The sequence below is a fragment of the Chelon labrosus genome (assembly GCF_963514085.1).
Source record: "Chelon labrosus genome assembly, chromosome: 1".
In the NCBI taxonomy this organism is placed as follows: domain Eukaryota; kingdom Metazoa; phylum Chordata; class Actinopteri; order Mugiliformes; family Mugilidae; genus Chelon; species Chelon labrosus.
In genome coordinates this window covers 25,827,773-25,848,558 of record NC_140337.1, presented here as the reverse complement: position 1 = coordinate 25,848,558, position 20,786 = coordinate 25,827,773, and the positions used below count along the sequence as shown (strand labels likewise).

At 44.9% G+C, this 20,786-nt stretch overlaps 2 protein-coding genes across 2 annotated transcripts; both read right to left on the bottom strand.

The window, feature by feature from the left end:
- Window positions 1-211: 211 nt before the first annotated feature.
- Window positions 212-1,787, bottom strand: LOC311491969 (butyrophilin-like protein 2; the record flags this gene model as incomplete). The annotated part of the gene is made up of 3 exons (XM_084550061.1): window positions 212-561; window positions 1,078-1,425; window positions 1,751-1,787. 3 exons carry the CDS (start codon window positions 1,785-1,787, stop codon window positions 212-214), a joined length of 735 nt encoding a protein of 244 aa, XP_084406187.1.
- Window positions 1,788-16,647: 14,860 nt separating this feature from the next.
- LOC311491960 (uncharacterized protein) lies at window positions 16,648-19,735 on the bottom strand (the record flags this gene model as incomplete). The annotated part of the gene is made up of 3 exons (XM_084550048.1): window positions 16,648-18,567; window positions 18,650-18,979; window positions 19,387-19,735. 3 exons carry the CDS (start codon window positions 19,733-19,735, stop codon window positions 18,512-18,514), a joined length of 735 nt encoding a protein of 244 aa, XP_084406174.1. The 3' UTR covers window positions 16,648-18,511.
- Window positions 19,736-20,786: the final 1,051 nt, after the last annotated feature.

Below are 20,786 nucleotides of genomic sequence, written 5' to 3'. Positions count from 1 at the left end.
CATTCACACACCAGTGCCACGCACTGGGAGCAACTGGGGGTTCAGTGTCTTGCTCAAGGACACTTCGGCATGTGGCACATTCCGGGGATCGAACCGCTAACCCTCTGGTTCGTGGACAACCCGCTTTACCTACTGAGCCACAGCCGCCCCAACCCTACAAATGTCAACTGTGTGTGATCATACAGTATACTGCTGTATACAGTGTTAGTATTTATTGCTGACCTTTGACCTCCAGCTGCACGGCTGCCAGTCTGCGTTCGTTTCCAAACGCACTGATGGAGCAGATGTAGGTTGCGCTGTCAGAGAGGCGGGGTTTCCTTAGATTCAGGCTGAAGTCTCCAGTTGTCAAGGCGTCAGTCTTCATGGATGTTCGGTCGCTGTAACGCTGGTTTTGGTTTTTCAGTTGATCACCTGACGTCCGACGCTGATGGACGGTTGAAGGACTGAGGTCGTAGCGGATCCACTCCACCGTGGGACCCCTAGGAACAGAAGAGTCTTGACAGGGCAACAGGACTGACTCCGCCCCGTCCACCACCTCCACAGCCAGGGTAGGCTGGGAAACTGAGAGAACACAAGAGACAGAAACATCAATCATCTGGTTTAATAATAACTGTCACATGGAAGAACTGAAGCACCCTAACATGTTTAATACATGGTCCAGAGTTCCTGGTGGATTTTGTTAAATATCTGTAGATTGTTCTTCAGCTCAGGGGCAACGTTCTGATATGTGACGAGACTGAACCAGAACTCTTCATCAGCTCACTTAAAGACCACAACTCACCTTCTTATACAGTTCTGATTTGATTATTTCCTCTGACTGAAGCTGGGGGTTCACATTTTTATTCAACATAAGCCCAGATAGACACACTGAAGACTGATGTGTGTGTGTCCTTGAGACTTCCTCTTGGAGACAAGAATGAAGTCCTACTTGTTGGATGAGATCAGAAATGTGTCTGTGACTCCAACAATAAAACAGCTCCTGATCACCACTTTGATTTTCTACTGGAAAGACCAGAAACTGTTTGGCCTTGAGTCTTTGTTTTTCTCTGAAACCACATGTTGAGGTTTGTTTCTGACCTTTGACATGTAGATGTACGTCTGTCACTCTCCGTTCTTCTCTTCCATCACTGATGGAGCAGGTGTAGTTGCCGCTGTCAGAGAGGTGGGGTTTTCTCAGAGTGAGGCTGAAGTTTCCAGTGTCTAGAGCATCAGGCGTCATCGATGTCCTCCCCCTGTAAACCTGGTTCTGACCTTTAACTTCACCTGTTTCTCGTTGTTTGTGGACAGATTTGGGACTGAGATCGTTCCTGGTCCAAACCACTGTGGGGTTGTCCACAGGTAAAAAACCAGAGTAGTTGCAGGGTAGCAGGACAGACTCCGCCCCCTCATTCACCTGCACCATACCTGCCAGGGCATGCTGGGAAACTGAGAGGACACACAAAGAGAAACAGAAATCAGCTCCATGATGTGGGTTTGACTTCACACATGACTGACTGTAGGTCACATTATCAGCAGGGACCAGAGAAATCAGTTTAACTGTCAGTCAGTCAATGAAAAACTACATTTCATTCACAGACTGAAGTCAAAGAACAGATCATTGAATGTGTTTTGACAGTTTTCATAGATTTGGTTGAAAAACTTCCTAATCAAAGTTGAAACAGGTCATCACTGACTTTCTTTAAAGAGACAGACGTGAGAGAAATGATGTCAGACTGAAGAGATAATCAGATCCAGCAAGAAGATATCTTACCATGAACAAGGACCACAAACACCACCAACGTCTTCATCTTCCTGTCAAACTAAGGGTCACAGCAGCTGATCATCTACTGACTCTCTGACAACACTTCTCTGCAGCCACGTTTGCTTCTACAGTGTCAGCTTTCGTCTGACAGGTGAAGAGAGGGAGCAGCGAGGTGTGTCTCTCTCTACATTCAGCTTCACTCTCATAAAGATCTCTGGATGAAGTCCAGAACGCCACAGATCACTTCTGAGGAAAGAGGAAGACGTTCAGTTTCCTCATACTTTCTCACCTGTTCATCCAGTTTGTCTCAGGTTCAGCTGTTTCGCTCTGAAAGTAAACTAAACTAAATCTAAGGATTTATTTTCACTGTTGTGATGGCCCTGGGCCATTTTGTGTTTTGCTGGCTTCTGTGCTCCTCCCTTCCCAGGTTTTCTGTCTGCTTCCTCCCACCTCGTTATGGAGATCCACCTCACCTGTGGCCATCTATAAAGGCATGGCCCTTCCAAGATGGCGGTCTCTCCTTCCCGGCTGGCTGGTGCATCCAGGCACCTTGGTGTAGATTTGTTTATTTGATTTGGTTGTGTTCTGTTGACTCTTTTGTTTAATAAATTTCTGATTAAATTAAGTGGTCGCTGTGTGTTCTCCCCGTTTGGTTGTGCTCTCCAACGAGCTGGGCATAACAAGTGGGGGCTCGTCCGATTTTGAACTTGGGAGTGTCAATGTTTGGCACTTGCGTGGCAGTAAAATTGGGAGGCTCACAGTGGCTTGGTTTTGTGTGTAGTGTTAACCAGTGGGGTAAATGGTGTGGTGCTCTCTGTGTTGTTAACCTGCATTCAGAAGAGTGGTTGTTTTAAGTTACGGGTGTAGCTGTGGGGAGGTTGTAGCTGGAGCAGTTCTGTCCCTCGTGTAGGTTGTAGTGGCAATTCTCTCACAAGGAGGGGTTGCTCTGTTTTTTTTTTGCAGGGCTGTTTGTTGTTTTTGTGTGTTGTCCGTGCGGTTAGCAGCAATTGTCTCGGGAGCACCCTGGAGTATTGGCTGGGAGAAGTTGTCTTCCCCAATACAGATGGTTTTAAGGTGCATAAATACCCGCCGCCAGTACGCACATGAAGACTAGGGTGCAGTTAGTTTAGTTTGGGTTAAAAAGCTAGGAGGGGCGCTCTTTTGTCACTCAATCTCCCTGTGGCTGTGTACTGGTGACTTGTTGTTTTCTTTTCTAGAAGACATCCATGAAGTTTGCACTGGTTATGGGTTAGGTTGATGGTTAACATGAATACTGAGCACAGTAATACACTGGTTTCGGAGTTCCTCCAGCGACCATCTCGTAGCACTTTAGGTCAGTTTGCTAAATCAGACCTGGTGGACTTGGCAGTACATTTGGGTTGGTCTAAGGCCAAGGAGGTGCCAAAAAAGGCTGAGCTACGACAGATTGTTGAGGGGTTGGCTGTGTCTGCCTGTCTTTTGGAGGTGGCTCAGGATCCAGCAGCTCTTGCTGGCCCAGCGGTTGGGGATGGGGCTTGGTCATTTGAGCAGTGCCTGCAGTTGGAAAGGGAAAAAGCAAAACTGGAAAGGGAGAGATTTCAGTTTGAGTTGGAGCAGGAAAAGCTGAGGGGTGCAGCTGCGGTCGAAAAGGAAAGGGTTAAACTAGAACGGTTGAGGCTGAAGCTAACAAATGAAGGTATAAGTGGGCCTACTGGGCTGCATCATGGCTTTGATGTTTCTGAAGGGTTGCGGTTGTTGCCAAAATTTGATGAAAAAGACCCAGATACATTTTTTATATTGTTTGAACGGGTGGCAGGAATCAGGGGCTGGTCCGATGCCCACCAAACTTTAATGCTGCAGTGTATTTTCACAGGCAAGGCCCAGAGAGCTTTCTCTGCCCTTAGTTCTGCTGATAGCGCTAGTTATGGCAAAGTTAAAGCTGCAGTCCTTAAAGCGTATGAACTAGTGCCGGAAGCTTACAGACACAGGTTTAGAAGCTGGAGAAAAGACCATCAAACCCATGTTGACTTTGTTCAAGACATTTCAACTCATTTCAGTCGCTGGTGTTCATCCTCCAATGTGGAGTCGTATGAGGATTTGTGTGATCTGATTGTGTTAGAACAATTCAAGAGTTCATTGCCTGCCCAGCTGGCCACCTATATTTCTGAAAAGAAGGTTAAAACAGCAGCCGCAGCGGCAGTGTTGGCGGACGAATATGTTTTAACGCACGGCAGTGGCTCAAGTGGTGGCCAGGTCCAGAGAGAGGGACAACAAAGGGAGAGTTTTGGGTTTAGGACTAACAGCCCTCCAGTAGCTCATGAGGTTTCTCATCCTTCTGTTAGACATGTTCCAGGGACAGATGGGAGGTTTGATCCAAGCAGAACTTGTCATTCCTGTAGGAATAAGGGACATTGGAAAGGGGAGTGTCCACTGGGTAAAGCTGGTCAGAAATCGGCAGATGCCAGTGTGTATGTGAAGTCAGCTGGCCTGGTGATCTCTGCGCGTCATGCTAACATGTCTGAGTCTGTTCATCCACCAGGGATTGTGCCATCTAAGAATGTGGATGAATTGTATATACCTTTTGTCTCAGATGGTTTTGTGTCTTTAGATGGACAGGAGAAGGTACCGGTTAAGATTCTGAGGGACTCGGGAGCTAATCAGACTTTTATCTTGAGTAGCGTGTTGCCTTTTTCAGCCCATACAGCTACTGGTGGGAAAGTTCCTGTATTGGGTGTTGGGATGGTTACACTCTGGGTTCCTGTTCATCGATTCCATCTTGATTCTGATTTGGTGTGTGGTGAAGTTGATATGGCCATCCGTTCTCAGTTGCCAATACAGGGGGTTGATGTCATACTGGGTAATGATTTGGCAGGGTCAAAGGTGTGGAAAGAGGGTCCACCACTTGTGTATGTGGATTCAGTTTTGCAGGTGCCCAAAGAGCCTGAGGAGTGTGCTAAAGAGAGCCCTAAGGTGTCTTCTTCCTGTGCTGTGACCCGGGCCAGGAGTAAAGCTCTGTCAGAACAGTCTGATCTTTCTGAACATGGTCAGTCTTCTCAGGTAGGTCTCTCTGAGTCACAGGACTTATGTAATTTTTTTTCCATTCCTTTACCATTTTCTAGGGATGAGTGCATTAAAGAGCAAGCTGCAGATCTCACACTGAGGCCTTTATTTGAAATACTTGGTTCGAACAGTGATTTCAAGAGTGTCTCTAGTGGTTATTTTCTCAGCGATGGGTTACTTTTGAGGAAGTGGGCTCGTGTAGTGAGTGAGGTACAGGTTGACAGTGTGGTCCAGGTTGTGGTTCCCTCCAAGTTCAGAGAGATGGTGTTGAGCACTTCACATGATGGGGTGGCAGGCCATCTGGGTGTAAAGAAAACTTATGATAAAGTGCTTCGCCATTTTTTCTGGCCTCGACTGAAAAGGGATGTTGCTAACTATTGCAAAATCTGCAAGACATGTCAATTAACAGGAAAGCCCAATCAGACACTGAAGCCAGCTCCCCTGTACCCGATTCCTGTTGTGGAGAAGCCTTTTGAATATCTGTTGCTTGACTGTGTGGGCCCGCTTCCAAAGAGTAAGGGGGGTCACCAGTACCTATTAACAGTGATGTGTAAAAGTACACGCTATCCTGCTGCTTTTCCGTTGCGCTCTATAAAGGTCAAACCAGTGCTAAAAGCGCTTACTTCCTTTATTTCAACTTTTGGTGTTCCAAGAATAGTGCAAACAGACCAAGGCAGTAATTTTATGTCCCGGACTTTTTCCCAGGTGTTACAACAGCTTAGGGTTGAACATCATGTTTCCAGCGCCTATCATCCAGAGTCTCAGGGGGTTCTGGAACGTTTTCATCAAACGTTAAAATCTATGTTGCGTTCCTACTGTACTGAACTTTCTCAGGATTGGGAAGAAGGCCTGCCATGGTTGTTGTTGGCAATACGGGAGGTGTCACAGACCAGTACTGGTTTTAGTCCAAATGAGCTAGTGTTCGGTCACTCTGTCCAGGGTCCACTAGCAGTTCTGGGGACCGGTTTGAAACCTAAGGAGCCGGAAAAGAATGTTCTAGATTATGTAAATGGTTTTCGGCGTCGGCTGTATATGACTTGTACTATTGCTCACAAAAATCTTGTTGGAGCTCAAAGAAAAATGAAGCAGCGCTTTGATCAAAAAGCTGAGACCCGGCTGTTTGAGCAGGGGGACCAGGTGCTGGCTTTGTTGCCTGTGATTGGTTCACCGTTTCAAGCAAGATTTAATGGGCCTTATACAGTGAAAAACAAGATGTCTGACAGGGATTATTTGATTGCCACGCCTGACAGAAGGAAAAAAGTGCAGTGGTGTCATGTAAACCTGTTGAAACCCTTTTTGACTCCCTGTGCCATGAAGGATATTGACACACTTCCTGTAGGTGATGGTGTTGATAAGCCTGTGGCCAAAGTTGGAGTAGGACCTTCGGATGATTTTGATATTCCCTCTGAGGCCATTCTGACTGGAAAGCTTAAGAATTCAGAGTATTTAAACAGTCTTTCCAGTCAATTTAGTTATCTTTCAGGTACTCAGCAGGAAGATCTGGTGAAAGTGCTTCAGTCTCATTTGTCTCTCTTTTCAGATATACCATCACGCACTACCATGATCGAACATGACATAGAGGTGGGGGATGCTCTGCCTGTGAGGCAGCGTGCTTACAGGCTGCCAGTAGAAAAACGTCAGCGTATGGAAAAGGAGGTGGAGTATTTGCTGAAACATGGGTTGGCAGAACCATCATGTTCAGGCTGGGCTTCTCCATGTCTGTTGGTAGATAAAGCGGATAGGTCGGACAGATTTTGCACAGATTTCAGGAAGGTTAATACAGTCACCAAGCCTGACTGTTATCCACTCCCTCGCATTGACGACTGCATTGATCAAGTGGGTGGTGCCAAATTTGTGACTAAACTCGATCTCTTGAAAGGATATTGGCAGGTGCCATTAACAACCAGGGCCAAAGAAATTTCATCATTTATTACACCATGGGGTTTGTTTTCTTATTCTGTCATGCCGTTTGGTCTCAGAAATGCTCCAGCAACCTTTCAGCGTCTCATGAACAAAGTGCTAGCTGGGTTACCAGGGTGTTCAGCTTATTTGGATGACGTCGTGGTTTTCAGTGATACGTGGGAAAATCATGTTCAGCAGTTGTGTGCAGTGCTTGACCGTTTGACTGAGGCAAATTTAACTGTCAATTTAGCAAAGTGTGAGTTTGCTAAGGCAACTGTAACCTATCTGGGTAAGGTGGTTGGTCAGGGAGAAGTTCGGCCAGTGCAGGCTAAGGTGGAGGCCATTCTCAACTATCCAGTGCCAGTGTCCAAAAAAGAACTGATGCGGTTCCTTGGTTTAGTGGGTTATTATCGAAGTTTTTGCCCCAACTTCTCCACTGTGGTGGCACCATTGACAAGCCTACTGAAGAAGAATACGCCTTTTGACTGGTCCTCTCATTGTCACTCTGCCTTTGAAAGTGTAAGAAGTTTGATATGCTCTACTCCTGTGCTCTCGGCTCCAGTTTTCCACAAACCCTTTAAAATCCAGGTGGATGCCAGTGAAGTTGGTGCTGGGGCTGTGCTCCTGCAGGAAGGTGAGGGGGGAGTCAACCATCCTGTATGTTTTTTCTCACGTAAGTTCAACCGTCACCAGCTGAATTACTCAGTAATTGAAAAGGAGACTCTAGCTTTGATTTGGGCCCTGAAGTTTTTTGAAGTGTATGTTGGGCCATCTCTGCCTGTGACCATTTACACCGACCATAATCCTTTGACCTTTTTGAGCAGTATGCATAATGCCAATAGTAGGCTCATGAGGTGGTTGCTATTTTTACAGCCTTACACTCTGAATGTATGTCACATCAAAGGTAGTAATAATGTGCTGGCTGATGCGCTCTCTCGGGCACCTTGCTGATTTAGCACAAGACCCTGTTAGTGGGGTCTTGTGTTTTATGGGAGGGGGTGTGATGGCCCTGGGCCATTTTGTGTTTTGCTGGCTTCTGTGCTCCTCCCTTCCCAGGTTTTCTGTCTGCTTCCTCCCACCTCGTTATGGAGATCCACCTCACCTGTGGCCATCTATAAAGGCATGGCCCTTCCAAGATGGCGGTCTCTCCTTCCCGGCTGGCTGGTGCATCCAGGCACCTTGGTGTAGATTTGTTTATTTGATTTGGTTGTGTTCTGTTGACTCTTTTGTTTAATAAATTTCTGATTAAATTAAGTGGTCGCTGTGTGTTCTCCCCGTTTGGTTGTGCTCTCCAACGAGCTGGGCATAACACTGTCTCCTTCTCACAAAGAGTTCAGGTGTCACAGCGTGCATGTCATGAACATACCCCCTGTCTCAGAAACACAAACAGACACACACACATACACACACACACACACGTAGAGTTGTCATGATACCAAAATGAGTAACTACGATACTATACCAGACAAAATAACACGGTATTATCGCGATACTGCGGCCTTTTTATTATCATTATTATTATTTTTATGAACTGCAATGTATTTGTACAATTTATAAATACTTCTGAATTACTTATAATGTTGTTTGGTTGTATAATGTTGACTTTTGGAGTTTGGTTTTTTGAGCAAAATTAGTGGTGCCACGATGACACCGCGACAGACTCGCCGCTCGGCCCGGTGCTTCTGCCGTGGTGAGTGTGTTGTCTCGTGTTTGTGACTGTAAGCCGTGCGCGTGTCTGGGCGAGACACAACTTTAGCTTGTTGTTTGTTCTGAAGCAAATTTCTATGGAAGCGGAGCTGCCTACATCGAGCTCGTTCTTGCCGGCAGAAACACACGAACAGCCAATCAGCTAACAGACGGGCGGACCCAGCGTGTGGAAACAGCCTATCATATCATCATACCTTGTCATATCCCCGGACGTCACCAGTAATGGACAAACAGCCAATCATTCAGCAGCTGTGTAGTTCAGTTGCAGTAGTTGCCATGTGGGTTTGTTTACAAGGGAGTAGCATGAAGTGAGAAGACGAGAGGAGAGTAGAGGCAGCCGCTATGTAGCGGAAACTGGCACCAGTACTATAGTAATCCACGGTAGTACCGTCGTGTAGAATTTCTAGGAACCATAACGATTTGGCAACGCGGGGTACCGTGGGTACCATGGGTGTCGTGCAACTCTACACACACACACACACCTGTATAGAGTACACTGTAGTTAGATTGTATGTTTACTTTTATTCTTGTTAATAAATGTCTTTTAAACATACCTGTCTACCAACCTCTACACTGTCAAGAACTCCAAATTCCTTCGCCTTAACTAGTTGTTAACGTGGTCATTTTGGTTATAGTTAATCAGAAGTCCAAATTCACAATTTAGTATATCTTATGAGACTGATTTGATTAACTGGTTATCTTTTCCCTTCCTAGAAGGGTGGTGCCCCAAGGTGATCTATAGTAATGCAGATCCAATTATTTAATAATAAATAATTATTTTTGATAATTATTAATTATTCATGATAGCCAAACCCCAATATGGAGTGCCTTAGTACACAGGCCCAACACTACTGACAGTAGCAGCTTGAGGAGCACTGGTAATGATGCTTGTTCTGTCAGTGGAAGTGAATGGAGGAGGCTTTGTAACATATACAGTTCTCTGTCCGTCAACAGGCGAAGAGACAACAGCGGACTGGATGTTAACAGGTGGGGTAGTAATAGCAAGGGTCACTGGCTGGGTAACAGTGATGTTATCAGCGGCTGTAAGGCTGTCGCTAGCTGATGTGACATGGCCACTGATCGCATTATCACCTCCCACATCTTCATCCTCGCCATCGTCATTATACTCTGTACTACCCCTCTTCATGTGCTCTGTTTCCTGTCGGCATGTCCACTCATCCATCAGTTGCTCCTTGTCCTCTTTCAATGATAAAGAGAGCGTCCATTTGTCTTTTCTGTGCAGCCGATAGTCTCTCCATGTATACACACAGTCTCTGAGTTCACGGAGCTTCCTATCCAGTTTCCCATTTTCGACCCCTTGCTGCGTCTATGACAGTACTTTATCTTTCCCGAATGCCTCAGCCAGGTCAAAAGCCTTCTTGAACTGTGTTATGAGAGCATCTACGTCTGGTGCAGCATACTTTGACAGCATGTCCATGACCGTGTTCTTCAAGCAACGTTTGCTCACTAGTGCCTCTCCTCGCCAGGGCATCTCGCAACTCACTGTCGTCGCCTTTTGGGTCTATCTGCCCCAGGGCGTTGATATATTCATTACTGGTGTCAAGGAGTTTATCATAATCGTCTCTCTCTCTCGTTAACTCTTGTGACAGATAATTTTCACGTAAATGTCCAGCACTGACACTAAGACAGTTTATCCGTGTTGTAAAGTTACATTGCGCAGTTGAACGCCTCTGCTTAAGGCTCTCTAGGTCTGGCTTGACATTTTGTTTCCCCCAGGTATCACTAGAAGGACTTCAGTGACAAAAAGAGCCGTTTAAAAGATTCGATGCGTTCATAGAGTCGCTCAAATGATCCGATCTTTTTGAACGGCACGTTACAGACTTCTTTTGTCGGCTGTTAGCAGTAAAGTTACAGTTCAGCCAGCGGTAGGTTTAAGCAGAACTAGGTCACAATATCACAGTTTAAATGTGGCTATTCAGTAACAACGCTAGCCTCCTTTAGCATAGCAAGTTAGCACAAAGTAGCACTTCAGCCCAGAAACAGTCACTTTATTAGCTCTGCAGCTCCACACAGCCTTACATACGGCTGCAGTAATTCTTCAACGGTCCCTTTAGCTCTTGGCTTCAGCTCCTCTGTTGTAGTGGCCTTATTTATGGCCTCTTTCTTTGCCGACACCGGGTCTCAGCGATGGCCGTTCTCCGCACGGGGCACACGTACCTCCATGGCACGGCTCCGACGGCAGTTTACAACTGTCCAGATTTTACTATCTTCTCTAGTAAACTTATCTGGAAAGTATGGCAGACACAACTCGTCTCTTTTTACTTTTTATTTCTCACACACACGGTAATGACGCACAGTTGGTCAATTACTTTCGTTTTTAAATTAGACAGTTAGGTTGTAAACCGACAGGGCGTACCAGTCCTTATGATCAATTGAAATGAGAAAAACACCAGACAACTGCGCACTGCAACAAACTGCACATGCTCCACCCACAGCCCGGAGGTCAAGAAAAAAACATCCCAACAATCAAGCTTATAATAATAAAGTAATAGTTAAAACTACTGGAAAGTTCTACATGCTTGTTCTCAGTGATGTGGCATCTGGATGAGGAAACTAGTCGTCAACATTTCCCCATGAAGAACTCACTAGCTGACAGTTTCACTTTAAAACACATTGACATTTGTAAATGTTTCTGTCCAACAGTGAAGTCCTGACCTGCAGCCAGATCATCAAGCAGTCGTTAGCTCTGAGCTCACGTTAAATCTGTTTGATTCTTTGTTTGTTGATGTGATTTTACATTTACAGCCGTGATTAGAAACAGTTCACATGAACACAACATCAGACTCTGCTTCTGGACGTGTCCCTCACAGACAAACTAATAACTAATCAAAGTTGAAACAGGTCATCACTGACTTTCTTTAAAGAGACAGACGCAAAAGAAATGATATCAGAATGAAGTGATCCAGCAAGAAGATATCTTACCGTGAACGAGGACCACAAACACCACCAACGTCTTCATCTTCCTGTCAAACTAAGGATCACAGCAGCTGATCATCTACTGACTCTCTGACAACACTTCTCTGCAGCCACGTTTGCTTCTACAGACGGCTTTCGTCTGACAGGTGAAGTGACGGAGCAGCGAGGTGTGTCTCTCTCTACATTCAGCTTCACTCTCATAAAAATCTCTGGATGAAGTCCAGAAGTCCATAGATCACTTATGAGGAAAATAACACACACACAAGCACGTGCACACACACACTGGGATTTGTTTGTGAGGCTCACGATGATGACGGGTGTGTGTGTGTTGTGTAAAAAGTTTGAAAACTGAACTTTGTTCCTGTCGCAGACATTAATGTTTCTCAGTTTGACATTTAAATGTTCCAACACATCAAACATCAGAAGATTTCTGAAGGTCGACTGTCACGTCCCCTGTGTCTGGATCTAAAACCAACGACCAGCTGGAGGACATAACTCTTCATACCAGCAGGTGGCAGTAGTCTGGATTCATCATTCAAAAGGGGAAACAGGAAGAGCTACTATTAGCTGGAGGGTAAGGAAGCTAGGAACGGCTACTGTTAGCTAGGAGGCTAGGAAGCAAGGAAGAGCTACAGTTAGCTAGGATGCTAGGAATCTTGGAATGGCTACTGTTAGCTAGGAGGCTAGGAATCTTGGAATGGCTACTGTTAGCTAGGATGCTAGGAATCTTGGAATGGCTACTGTTAGCTGGGAGGCTACAAAGAGATACAATTAGCTGGGAGGCTAGGATTTGTAGAGCTACTATTAGGTGGGAAGCTAAGAATCTGCGAAGCTAGGAAGCTACAAAATGAGGTTCAGAGCTGTCCTCTCCTGAATCAGCTGATCACTTCTCTTTATTCTGACCATCATGATCGGTTCTGGGTCTCTGAGCTGATCAGCCAATCAGAATGATCTGTCAGACCGACTCATTCTGCAGACAGAGGTCTGACTAGAACCAACGGAGCAGGACACAGCAGAAAAACTAGAGCCAGAGATGATAACCGACACCAGAAACCATCCAACAAGAGATGAAGTCAATGTAACGTCTTTTAAAGTTGATGTGATGAACAGCTTCCATCCTTCAGTGGAGTTTGTCTCAGTGTCCTCCTGATGAGGTCCAGTACTCTGTCTCTTTTGGATCTATGTTTGGTCTCCACCAGCTAAACACTCCCACCATCAGCTGATCTCTGACTGCAGCAGGTAGAGAGTTTCTTTTCCTCACCTGTAGAAACGTTTCATTTCTCACCAACTAAATAGAATCCAGTCGTAAACTGAAGTGATGTCTGTTGATTTTATTTTAAATACGATCTTGTTAGAATGAACAGAAGAAGAGTTGGATAGTTATCACATGAAGGAAAGAGCTCAGCTCCACCCACACTGTTCACACTGTTTGAAGGTTATTTTCATCACTGATTATTCTCTGATCTGGAAAAAGTTAAATAAAACATCTGATGACACACACAGGTGGGTGGAGCAGCCAGGAAGCTGACTGCTACTTTACTGTGAGTTCAACAGATTCCTCAGTTTCTAGACGCTCAGTCTGAACATGTGATTTATCACTGAGTAAAGGATGTGTGTGGTTTCCTCATTAACCCTGTAATTATAACAGTAACCTCTTCACTCTCTCCTCTGCAGTCTTCTGCCTCCTGCTGGTGACCACGGCTCATTGCACACTTCATGTCTTTTAAATGTTGTGTAACCCACATGGTTACTAAACCAATGTATGTTATTTGAGTGTAGTATCTTAGCCCCACCACAAAGTGGCGCACCAGCCCTGTGCGTAGTGCCGTGACCCCTGAACGTGACCTCACGCTGACCCGTGCGTGACCTCAGTCTGCGCCGAGCGCCATCTTACTCAGAGCTGAGCTGCATGTAAAAGCTGACGAACTGGGGCATGTAACGTGACAAAAACCACGTAAATCAATGATTAATCCTTGGGCAGCATCTTGATAAGTCTTCTGTTATTAAGGGAAGTCGTGTGAGAGAGAAAGGAGCCGGTTTCACCATGTTGAGCCTCTGTGAGAACTCCGCTAAGAAAGATGCTACATGCTACGAGGCTAAGCCCCGAGGTTAGCTGTTAGGGTTGCCACCCGTCCCTTAAAATACGGAATCGTCCCTTATTTGGCAATTAAATGTTGCGTCCCGTATTAAACCAATACGGGACGCGATTTGTTCCGTATTTCAATACATGTCCAATACATGACAATCCAGTACGTGACATGTCTGTCACACACACATCAACACTAAATCTAACAATAATGATCAAAAGCCTCCCCGGACTCCGCTCCTCTGTGTCTTTACCGGTCTGTACCTGGCCGCCTGCGCGTGGCGCTGTCACTGTTGCCTAGAGACAGACACCACACACAGCGCTGCTCACAAAACCTGCGCCTTTTAAAAATGTCCTCTACATCCCGATACTCCTCAAAAAACGTTCTTCATCCCCAATCATCTTCTGAGACTGATACGGTATGGGACATTATGATTGATTTCCTATCGGGTTGTGCTTTTACCAGAAGATGTCAGTTCATGGGCATAGCCTAGTTTATTAGACTACTGTGGTTTGATTGGTTGTTTAGGACAGTGGTGTCAAACTCAATCAGCGGAGCTAACCACGGGGCTAAGTTAGCATGCTAATGCTAATACCATGTTAAACATGTTGTTAGCATGCTAATGCTAACGAGTAATGAGCAAACACTACTTTTTAAAAGTAACTTCCCCAACACTGTCCACTAATAAGAATCAGTGTAGAAGGGCCAAGTCTGGAGGATTTTGATGCTAAGCAAGATAGTAAATAAAAACTACAAAAAGCCTCAGACAACTATTTTTTTTAACCATATATCATGTTTTCATGTCTGACCGACCATGCAGTACATCCCATTCTTGTTTTTGCTTCTGTTTCACAGATATGCAGAGTATGAAAGGACAAGAAACGGCAGCACTGATACTACACAGCCTGCAATCTCCCAGTTCCTCCAGTCTCGTCCTCAGGAAGCCTATTCAGTTAATCATCCAAGACAGAAGGCCATAACAAATGCCATTCTAAGAGACCTGGTGATAGGGTGTAGCATGCCTCTTTCAGTCACTGAGAATGGACATTTCCAACACTTCATGTCTGTGGCTGACTCCAAGTACCAGCCTGCCTGTCGTAGGACAATAACTTTAAAGATAGAATCCCTTGTTGCAGAGACTAAAGAGAAAATAAAAGCGCTTCTTGCAAGTGCAGACCATGTATCAGTTACAGTGGATATTTGGTCAGACAGGAGAATGCGTGGCTTTTTGGGAGTCACTGGCCATGTTTTGGCAACATCTGAGGGAGTTCAGCTGAAATCATACTTGCTTGCCTGCAGCAGATTCAAAGGAACCCACACAGGAGAACGGATATCAGAAGCCTTTGATTCCATATGTGACGAATGTGACATCAGACACAAACTTGACTTTGTTATCTGTGACAATGCCGCTGATATGAAGCGAGCATTCACAGTGTGCTTTCCAAAAGAGCAAGATGGTGAAGTAACCGATGATGACAATCTGGATGATGCAGAGTTGTGGGAAGACCTCTCCAGAGGTGAATGGGAGACTGTGGACCGCATGATCAACAGAGGAAGTCCTAAACGTCAGCAATGCTCTGCCCACACGCTGCAGTTAACTGTTGGTGATGGTCTCAAGGATGCACGGATCATGAACAGTACCTTTGCAAAATGCTCCAAGCTGAGCTCTCTCCTGCATACATCCAGCACCTTTAAAGATGCATTTGAAGATACATTTGGGCAACGAGGGATACCCGCTGCTGTGAATACACGGTGGAGTCCCGCTCTCCGCCAAGTCAAGGCAGTGCTCTCATTCAGTCATCAGGAACTGTGCAGTGTTGGTCAGGACACAGGCCACAATGAGCTGCTCTTCTCAAGTAGGGAGTGGAATCTGATGGAGGAGCTTTGTGATGTGCTACAGCCATTTGCCGAGGCCACCGATCTTACTCAAGGAGAGCAGATTGTGACAGTCAGCTCTGTCCTCCCCTGTGTATTGTCACTAAACCACCATTTGGGAAAAACTCAAAACAGCAAGTGCGCTTCCTGGGAAGCATGATCCATAGCCTGCAATGCTCTCTCAAGAAAAGATTCCGGGGGATCTTTGTTAATGTCAGAATGTTATGAGCAGCATCAGGAGAAGAGCTGCCATTTGCTGAGCCACTCTACATCAGATCAGCTGTCCTGGACCCAGCTTTCTCCATGATGTGGCTTCAGCATGATGTGCTTGTCACTGATGACATAAAGAATGACATTGTTGACACGGTGAAAGGTCAGTGATTTATTATTTTACATGATATAAAGTTAGGCATGTCACTGTTATCAAATTATGGAAATTAAATTCACAACAGTTGTATAAATAATATAATACATTTTTAGAGCTGATTTTGCGAGCATATCAAACTGAGCTGTGAAATAATGAATGAGGAAGTTCACTTTCTTTTTATTAGATCTGATTCTACGTGAGGTGCGACCTGACACAACATCCCCGAGTCCTGGATTCCAAGAGGTTGAAAATGAAAACCAGGAAGAAGAGAGCACTGGCTTATTCTCAGAGTACAGAAAACGCCGCAAGCAGGACACAACCACCAACCCAGAGACACAACTAAATAACAATATTTTGGTCTTTGTGGTGGGCAGGCTTGTCTGTCCTTCTGGGATGTAAACAGGGGTATCCTCCCTGCACTTTTTTCTGTTGCAATGAGAGCTTTTTCAGTGCCGGCCTCAAGTGCCACAGTTGAAAGGGTCTTCAGTCATGGTGGGATCATCATGAGGCCACATCGTGCTCGGCTTCCAGATACGACCCTCTCGAATCTTATATTTTGCAAGTGCAACACCTTGTAAAAAGGGAACGACTTATGGATATACTCTGAGTGTGTGTCTCTGTGAGAACTCCGCTAAGAAAGATGCTACATGCTATGAGGCTAAGCCCCGAGGTTAGCTGTTGATATTAGCATGATGTGAGAAAATTCATAAAACCAGTTGGAGTCCCCCGATATCTAATGCTAATCGCGGCTAACGCTGTTAAGCTAATTCAGGTATTACCTGTACTGGGAATGCTAATGGTGTAGCTGGTTAAGCTAAATGGCCACTACTGTAGCATATGAGAGAGAAAGAGATGGCACATGATGCCGTTGGGATATAAAAAGTTTTTTTTGGTTAATGTGCATAATGTGTTTACTGCACTGAACAATTTAATACTGTTAACTTACAGTTGAAAGGGTTAAAAAGATAAATGTTGATGTTTTGATTAATGGAGCTGTTTAAAAATATAAATAGTGTTTTGTTAAAATAAAGATGATGATTTGAAGTAGAGGGGCGGCACAGTGGCGAGGTGGTTAGCACTGATGCCTCACAGCAAGAGGGTCACCGGTTCAAATCCATTTCTGTGCGGAGTTTGCATGTTCTCCCTGTGTCTGCGTGGGTTCTCTCCGGGTACTCCGGCTTCCTCCCACCATCCAAAGACATGCTCATTAGGTTAATTGGTGATTCTAAATTGCCCGTTGGTGTGAATGTGAGTGTGAATGGTTGTCTGTCTCTGTGTTAGCCCTGTGATGGACTGGCGACCTGTCCAGGGTGTACCCCTGCCTGCTGGGATAGGCTCCAGCAGACCCCCGTGACCCTTAACAGGACTAAATGTAGGGTCTGGTCACTCTCCATAGACAGGGCTCAACCGGAGGGGTGGGATAAACGGTTGTCTTTCAAACTCCCTCTCCACGCAATAGGATAGCGCTACAACCAATCAGAGCAACGAAGAAGGTGACGTAGTCAGAGCGACGGAAAAGAGAGTTCCTTGCATGTGTTGTGGAAAAAACTTATCCTAATAGATATTAAATAGTTCTTGTTTCATCCTGTTTTTGTTTTTTTTATGAGTTCACCTACAGGTTGAGTTTCTCCTGCATTAATCATTTTTAAGCTGTGGATCAAACTTTTGCCGTATCCGGTTGGCAAAACTCCAAATACATCCTTCTTCTGTAAGAACGACCTCAGTGCAGTTTCTTGTTCTTTTCTCAGAGAAAAGCTTAACTTCAAGTCTTTCAGAGCGGCGGCCAAAGCCGATTGGAAAGAAAGTTGTTCGCTAGCAGCAGCCATCGCTCTGGTAGTTCTAGCAGGACGGGGAACTCACGCGTAATTCACGGAACTTATGGTCGCAGGTCAGTCGTCATCGTGTTAAGCCCCGCCCACCGACTCGTGATTGGCCCGGTCCATCTTGGATTTTTCGACATCTCAAGTCAACGGAGAGTAACTAGACTGACCCTGGAAGCAAATGTGATTTGCTGCCGCTAGGGGCGCGTCTAGATTCCAGGCTATGTGTAGACTGGTTTATTGCCGGATTAGAACTGATTCAGATTCTGAACCGAGGGGGTTCGGTGGCGAGACAGAGAGGACGAGTGAATCAGAGGGAACGGTGCACGGCCCGGCCAACCGTGGAATCCATTCAGAGGAACTTCAGACATCATCTCACTTCACTCGTGACCCAGATAAGAACATAACACAAAAATCTACCCGGGTAGTAACCACATGATCAGAACGTTGCACACATAAAACACAGAACTGAACTGAACTCTGCCCTTCTAGAAAGAAGGAGGAACATTTTCTTTTGAACTTTTTTTATTTTTATTTTATTATTTTTCAACCTTTTTTTTTGAAAGAGCTCTATTTTTTATTTTTTTTGTATTTTTCATTTTCATGCACTGCAAAAAACGCGTCATGGTGTTGTACTTGACTAACTATTACCAGCTCTCTGAACCTAGAGGGAATGTTAGTGTCATAGTGTGTTCTTACATCAGGCTAAAGGCGCTACAGTTGGTTTTGAAAGGCTCATTTAAATCTGTCCTCCGTCATTCAGTCCTGGTTTCATCAACACATCAGAAGTCACAGAAATGTTAAAAACCTCATGTTAACTTGTGTCTTGTTGAAGGTTTCAGTCAGGACTGCCCTCTGCTGGACAACTGAATGAAGTTCATTAGTTCCCTCTTCCAAACGTGTTGACTGACTTTGAGGGTTTTACTTGAAGCAGGAGGAGGTCGCTGACATGAACTCTGATCCACCAGCAGCTTTATCTTCTTTTAATTCATCATCAGATCCTTCACTGATCAATAATCAAAGATCAACAACCTGATCAAACTGACTCTTCAGCCATCAGAGGAGACGTCTCATCCTGGACCTGGACTCTGTCTGCAGAGGAGACACAAGACAGTTAGAGACAAAGAAAGACAGGAAGAAAGGAAGAAAGAAAGAAAGAAAGAAAGAAAGAAACCTTTCACTTTCAGCTCCACTGTTTTCTCTCTCAGGATGTCTCCCTCCTTGTTGTAGACTCTACAGATGTATCTTCCACTGTCTCCATCTGTGGTGTTTTTCAGGGTCAGACTGAGGTCTCCAGTTTTCAGCAGGTCTTCATTCATCTTTGTTCTGTTTCTGTAAATCTGGTCCTGGTCTTTAAGCTGGTCAGAGCCGTTCTGATACACATGGACCTTCCTATCCCACCAGTATTTGTTCCACCACTCCACTCCAGCGTCTTCAGGCAGCTCTGTGGTTCTGAAGGGCAGCTGGACAGACTCCACCCCTGACTCCACCTCCACCTGACAGACTGAGAGGACAACAAATCCCATCATCAGCTGTAGAGACAGCAGCAGCAGCAGGTTTTCATGACTTTATTGAATGATTGTAGAGAAAGCTGAAGGACAGAAGCAGATGAGAGCAGAAGGAACAGGACAGAGATCTAGAAAGGTGTTGCAGATGATCAGAGTCTTGATGGTTGGTTGTTTGTCCATGTGCTGCTTCACAGTAATGTCTCCTGTCAGTGTGGAGCTGCTGTCTGCTGCTTTTCTATCTGTGGATCTAACATGACAGTGACAGTGAAGAGAAGAAGAGTTCAGATCCTAACATGTCTTCAGTCTCTTTGTCTCTCTGTGGTGTCAATGAATCTCAGCTCCACGCAGCATTTCAAACACAGAAAGAATGAAAGAAAGAAAGAAAGAAAATAAATAAACAAACCTTTCACTTTCAGCTTCACTTGTTTCTTCATCAGGATGTTTCTCCACCTGTTGTAGACGGTGCAGGTGTAGATGTTGTTGTCTCTCTCTCTGGGGTATTTCAGGGTCAGACTGAGGTCTCCAGTTTCCAGCAGGTCTTCATTCATCTTTGTTCTGTTTCTGTAAAACTGGTTCTGGTCTTCAAGCTGGTCAGAGCCGTTCTGATACACATGGACCACATCATCGTCGCTGTCCTTCCACTCCACTTTAGCGTCTTCAGGCAGGTGAGCTGTGGTTTTGCAGGTCAGCTGGACAGACTCCACCCCTGAATCCACCTCCACCTGGGGGACTGAGAGGACAACAAATCCCATCATCAGCTGTAGAGACAACAGCAGCAGCTCTGAGCACATTGAAGAGAAATATTTGGAGTGAAACATGTTTGACTGGTTCCAGTCTGAAATATGTCCCATTCTCCATTGAACAAGTGTCCCACATTACAAACCTTCAAATCTCACCTCAAGCAGTGGTTGAAAGCAAACCAGTCTTGTAACCACTGACTTTTGTCTTCTCAGTAATGTCCTGTCTCATGTTGTCCTCTTATTGTGATCTATTGTCCTGTCCTATGTCTCATCATGTTTTTGTGTTACCTGCCTAGTGGATGTAAATTATCATTGTTGGTATAATCCATCATATTTACGTCTATTGCTGTCTGAATAGATGTTCATTAATGTGCACTGTCCCTATCAAATAAATAAATGAATCAAATAAGAACAGAGACAAGTTAAGAAGTGTAAACTACTGATGTATTAAATGTTAAATGTTAATCTCTGGTTGATACACCAGCAGAGCAGAGATTCCTCCGGGGCAAAGGAGAGCTCTGCTTTGTTTGAGAACCATTTACTAGACAGGAACCATGTAGAACCACACACTGCATCACAGGTTGCTTTAGACCAGGGGTCACCAACCTGTTTGAACCTGAGAGCTACTTCAAGGGTACCGAGTAATTAGAAGGGCTACCTTTGATACAAACTGACTGAATAACATAGTCACAAAGTTCACCTTTAATAATAAGAACAGTAATGATAATAATAAGGCTGTCTGCTCAGGTTAGTGGTTACTGTTATATCATATTGTTGTTAGTGAAGCCTCACAATAAATATTAGTAATGATTGACATGGTAGAAACCTAATGACTTAAACACACAACATGTTTTGTTCCTATAATTCAGTTTCAACATTTGAGCTATCACATGTCTCTCTGACTCATCTCTCTTTCTTCACTGCTCTGGATCAATGAGCACATTTGCAGAACTTCGTTTAAAGTCACCTGTTTTATTTTTGTTCAAATTAACACCTTTATGACATTTTTGAACAAATCATTAACTTTGTCCCACGTCTGTACAAACTGCCAGTAATGTAATAT